At 36.8% G+C, this 6,000-nt stretch overlaps 1 protein-coding gene across 1 annotated transcript; it reads right to left on the reverse strand.

Moving 5' to 3' along the window:
- Positions 1 to 5,043: 5,043 nt before the first annotated feature.
- On the reverse strand, positions 5,044 to 6,000 carry LOC114042651 (olfactory receptor 5B2-like). Its single transcript, XM_027861342.1, has one exon. The coding sequence runs from the start codon at positions 5,998 to 6,000 to the stop codon at positions 5,044 to 5,046; it is 957 nt and encodes a 318-aa protein (XP_027717143.1).

The raw sequence follows: 6,000 nt of genomic DNA on the forward strand, positions 1-6,000 counted from the left end.
ATATGCATTGTGCTATTTGAGAGGAAAAAAGCTAATGCTCTCTTAGACTATATGAAAAGACATAATGTAAAAAATAAAGGTGAATGTTACACCAGTTTATGGTGTAGGTAGACCACACCAGCATTGCCAATTTAACTTAGAATTACTACATTTTAGGAAGATATAGAGAAAATGAAACATATCTAGAGAGAGTTGTCTAGAATGGTAAGGTAATAGGGTCTACACCATATGAAGATTAATGGGAAGAAAGGGAGATATTGAACACAGACTTATTGGGGGCATAACAGATATTAAGTATGTGGATCATTATCATGTGCAAGAGGGACTAGATTTGGATTTTTTTAATATTTGTGAACTTTATTACATTTTTTTTCTTTTTGTATCTCTAAGTACTTTTATGAAAAAAAAATCTGACCCTAAGAAATGCCAATCAATGCAAGTATTTCCATAGACATAAAACAAGAGAAGAAGAGGATTGTGCATGTAGCCACCAAACTGAATCATGTATAACTTGCTTCTCCCTCCAGGTTTGAAACAATTTGCTTTCAAAACTATCTTGCTTGTCTCTTTCCTACGTATGTTCCTTCTGTTCTCATCTGTGTCCTTTTCTAAATGTTTCCATGTCCCTAAGTATTAGTGATTTAGAACATTTTTATGCCAATTGTAAAGTTAGATTTCTTTTACAAGAGACTTTTCACATACTTTAGTCAATTTGTATTGGAGAATGAATCTTGTCGTTATATATTTGAATCTGTTCCTCATATCTCAAACATGATTCCTGTATCATAGAATTTTTACAAATATTTTTTCCCATTTAACTGTTTCCTTTGTAATTTTAACTGTTAGTTTTGCGTAAAAATTTCAAATTTATTTAAGCAAAATTTGTGAATCTCATCTTCTATGATCCTCCCTTTCTTGGTTTGGTCATGACGTCTTCCTCTATCCATAGCTGGAAGAAGTTTTCCTTTCTGCTTCTTTTATTTATGGTGTGGCCAGTAATATTAAAATTATGTACCCATTTGGAATTCATATTCATATTGGCCTAAAACTTATTTCTGCCGAGATGATTTTTATTTATTCAAGCAGATTTTATTAAATAATGTGTTTTTTCCCCAGGAGTTGTTGGTCTTTTGGCCTAAATGAATACTATGTTTCTAAATTATATTGCTTTTTGATGTTATTAGCCTGATCTAGTCCACTGTTTCACTTTTGTTAACCATAACATACATTTTTATGATGATACCTTTACAGTATAATTTGAGATCTGGCACTCCTAGCCTACCTTTCTTTTCACAAATTTTTCATTATTCATCTTGAAATTATTGACAGGTTGTTCCTCAACAAGGGTGTTGTCATTTTTTTTTCAAGCTCTATACTTTCAAGTTCTAAACTTTAGCAATTTGGTTTTGGATGGCACTGAGTAAATAAATTAAGTTGCACATGGCTTGGCCTGACTCAAAATCAATCAATTAATGTCTCTGTAAGTATTTATGTCTGAAATTATTAATGTAAATACTATTCATCAGTTTTATTCATATATTTTGTGTGTGTCTTAGTAGGTACACTTCCATAAATTTTATAGATTATGTACTTATTTTAATGAACTTCATCTATCTCTTTATACTTGATTTCATTGGTATTCTACACAAATTCTGATAATTTATATTTTTAAATACTCTATTGCTTTGCTGATGTCATTGTTTAATTAATTTTAGTTGACATTTTATGGTTTTTCAAATAGACTAACAAATCATCTGCAAGAAGTGTTGTTTCATTTTTGTCTGTACTTATTCCTTCTATTTCTTGTTTCTTGTCACATGCTAATATCTAGCATTTCATGCACTATATAAAGTAATAATTAAGCCTTGTTTCAACCCTCATCTTATTGGAAAGAAATTTAGAATATCAATATTACATATAATCCTGGAGGGTCAAAATCAAGATAGTGGAGAAATAAGTTAAAGTATAACACAGCTCCCCAAATCAAACCCCTTCACAAATATCTAAAAAACAAACTAAAAAACAAAAAAACAAGATAAGAGTCTTGATCAAGAAATCCAAGAAAAACATTACAGTGAATCATTTTCCAACCCTTGGCCAGAAAGGAAGACAGTCAGAGAACATAGGTTTATAATCATTGCTGATGAGATCTGGCCAGGAATACACAAAGCAATGCATTATAGCTCCCAAGAACAGAAAAAGAATACAAATATCCTTTATTTTTTAGGCAATTGAAGTGAAGTGACTTGCCCAGGGTCACACAGCTAGTAAATGTCAAGTGTTTGATCTGAGGCCGGATTTGAACTCAGGTCCTCCTGACTTCAGGGTTGGTGCTCTATCCACTGCACTACCTAGCTGCCCCTAAAATATCCTTTATTCTTCATCTACCTTCTTGGTGTACCTTCTAATATATCTTTGAACTTTGCTAATGAACCTCTGCTGCTACTCAAGAACAAAACAGGAGTCTTCAATTATAGTACTGTGGAATGCATGCCAAGCAGAACCTAAGAAGATTGTGTATTGGTGTAGGAATCCACCCAGGGAATGAGGTTCATAGCTCTGCATCCCTAGAAATAGTACAAGGTTAGTCGTAAGTGAGCTGAGGACCTCTGATGATAAAGGTTACTTGGGTAGAGTTAATGCCTCTGTTGGTGTATGCATATACACATATACATATACATATATGTGTGTGTGTGTGTGTGTGTCTGTGTGTGTGTAAATATGTACACATTTATGTATACACAAATGTAGTATATAAATACATATATATGTGTATATATGCATATACGTGTATACTTGCATTTAATTAATACCTCCATTTGCTCAGTACATATAACCTCCTTAATCTTGTGCAAACCAAAGGCTTGCCCTCCTACTCTACTAAACATACTCACTCTATCCATTACCGCCAATGGGAACTTGCCTATCAGTACAGACAGACATCATTTCTTTATTCTCATTCCCTGTTAGCCATTCAAGACAATTCTTGGAACTCTCTTCTCCTCTGACTTCTGTGACTTGGCACTTGTGTTTTTCCTCAGTTTGCTCTAATTATTCTTTCTCTGTCTCCTTTGCTAAGTTCTCTTTCTCCTAGTGATAAGCATTCCTTGTAGCTTAGTACTAGGCCTTTCACCCTTCTCTTTCTACATTCTCTCAGATAGTTTGTCTAGTACCTTCAAGTCAAGCACCATCACTATTCTGAAAACTCTTCAAATAATATCTTTCATCCTGTCTGCTCAATGTTGCTCTGTGATGTCTCCACCATTTACCAGGGGGTGGAGAACCTTTGGCCTTAAGGCCACATGTGGCCTTCTAAATTCTTAAATATGGTCTTTTGACTGAATCCAAATTTTTCACTTAAGGATTTAGAAGGCCATGTGTGGCCTTAAGGCTGCAAGTTCCCCACCCCTGGGACTCTATTCCATATAGTCCTATATCTGACTTTCAAGGAGTGACATCTTGCATCATCTCAAACCACTTCAAAGTAAGAAATGCAGGCAAAAAAGAAGTCTTAATATCCCTATTGATTTCCTAAGATAAATCAGTGGTGATCTAGAAAGAGTACCGGGCTAGGAACCATAAGATAGTGATTTGAATCCTTGCTCTGTCACTTATTACTGGAGTGATTTAGAGTAAGACACCTAACATCACTCAGTTACCTCAACTTTCAGTGAAGATATTGGACTGAACCACATCAAAGCTCCCAACTGACTCTAAATAAATGATGGTATAATCTCTTTAAAAATACAAGTAGATACTATAACCACCTAGAGTTGATAGGTTGTGTTAATTTTTGTATTTGTGCACCCAAAACTTAGCAGTGCCTTTCATTTAGTAAATATTTAAGAAATGATCACCTTTCATCATTTTGACTCTCCCTTACCCCTTATAGTCTCCACATCATCTCATATTTATTCCTTCCATAGTACTCTGTCACCTTCCTAATTCAAGAATTCATAACCTCCTGTCTGTACTATGACTTTTGCCTACTCATTTGTCCTCTATTGTCAGTCTGTCCCCTCATCTATATAACCAATTAACAAACCTTCCAAATTTATAATTTTTTTTCAGTCAAAGACAAGGTTTATTAGAACATCCATCAAATTGGGCAGATTCCCAAGGAATCTGAATGTTAGGAAGCTATTGACTAGATTATAACAATCTGAGCAGTGTCCAGATTTCAAGAATCTGAGCTCCCCAATGGAGACAAGATGGACCCCCACATACAGAAAGACTGTGGGAAGAATCCAGGAGAGACCAAGTAGTTTGAGGGGACTGGAGGAGGGGTGGATGGGAGTGTCCATCAAGCTGGGGTGAACAGAACTACCGGCACCTGGACCATGTGGCCAAGGGAAAAAGGAGCCCAGAGAGGATCAAGGGTGGGAAATGGCCAGGGGCCATAGGGAGTTAAGAAAATGGAGGACTGGTATAGGTCAAGGAAAACAGAGAATTGGGAGATTGGGTATAGCCACAACAAAAGGCCAGCTTTTGGGATCATAGCCTCAGGCTTAAACCAGAGATTTGTCCCTATGGGAAAGTTGGAATCAAGAGGAGTCATCTTCAGGAATATGAATAGAGCCTCAGACACTTACTGGCTGTATGACCCTGGGCAGGTCTCTTAACCCTGTTTGCCTCAGTTTCTTATCTGTGAAATGACTTGGAGAAGGAAATAGGAAACCACTCCAGTATCTTGGCCAAGAAAACCTCAAAATGGGATCACAAAGAGCCAGACACAACTGAACAACAAAAAGAAGACAACATACACATATTATTCATTAAACATAACAATCTTTTAAGAGAGAGGATACTATTAAGGCCCTTTAAATATGAGGAAACTGAGATTGGGACTTGCTAGGGCTATACAGCATGAAAGTGTCTAACACAATATAAATTCTGGTCTCCTACCTCCAAAACTATGATAAATTCTACTACATATGTTATCTTTGAAAAAGTTTGGATTATATAATTTTCTGTGCATAAGAAAAATAGCCTGATTTCAAGGCTAGATTCCAGAGGGGGGAAGTGATGGATTAGATTTTCTCTTTAAGGAAAAAATAGATCCAATTGAAGTCGTCGTCCCCTCACAACTTTCCTAAAAGCATTATGGACATCTTTGTTCCTCAGACTATAGACCAGAGGGTTCAACATGGGGATGATCATGGAGTAGAACACTGACACTATTTTATCTGTATCCATCGAATGGTTTGAGCTGGGTTGGAAGTACATGAAGAAGATTGTCCCATAAAATATGGACACTGCTGTGAGATGGGAAGTGCAAGTGGAGAAGGCTTTCTGGCGGCCTTCAGCAGAACGGATCTTCAGGATGGTGATGAAGATTAATAAGTAAGAGGTAAAGATGAAAAGAAATGGGAAAAGAGTATTTAGTGACCCTAAGATAAAGAGTAGTAACTCAATGATGTGAGTGTCAGAGCAAGAGAGAACTAGGAGACGGGCAATATCACAGAAAAAGTGATGGATTATGTTGGACCTACAGAAGGAAAGGCTAAACATGCTTCCTATGACTATGGAGGAGGCCAGAAAGCCACAGATGTAAACACTACTGTTCAGATGTACACATACTGTTGATGTCATGGTGGTAGTATAATATAGGGGTTTGCAGATAGCAGCATGGCGATCATAGGCCATGGAAGCTAAGAGGAAATTTTCAGTAACAGCAAATGCCCCAAAGAAGAAAAACTGTGTAGCACATCCATTGTAGGATACAAACTTGTTCCCTGTGAGAAGCTCATCTATCACCTTAGGGGTAACAGCTGAGGAGTAGCCAAAATCCACCAGAGAGAGGTTACTGAGGAAAAAGTACATAGGAGTGTGGAGGCAGGATTCACTGGAGATCAGATCTATTATCCCCAGGTTCCCTATCAGGGTGATGAGGTAGATGAGGGTAAATATTATGAAGAGAGGGAACTGAAGCTCTGGAACATCTGTTAATCCTGTAAGGATGAACTCATTCACTTGAGATCTGTTCTCCATGGATGTCAT

This window comes from Vombatus ursinus, unplaced genomic scaffold (assembly GCF_900497805.2).
Source record: "Vombatus ursinus unplaced genomic scaffold, bare-nosed wombat genome assembly UNPS02014662.1, whole genome shotgun sequence".
Lineage (NCBI taxonomy): Eukaryota > Metazoa > Chordata > Mammalia > Diprotodontia > Vombatidae > Vombatus > Vombatus ursinus.

Coding starts and splice junctions, on each gene's coding strand:
- LOC114042651 (XM_027861342.1), bottom strand. CDS start 6,000: ATGACATCCATGGAGAACAGATCTCAAGTGAATGAGTTCATCCTTACA.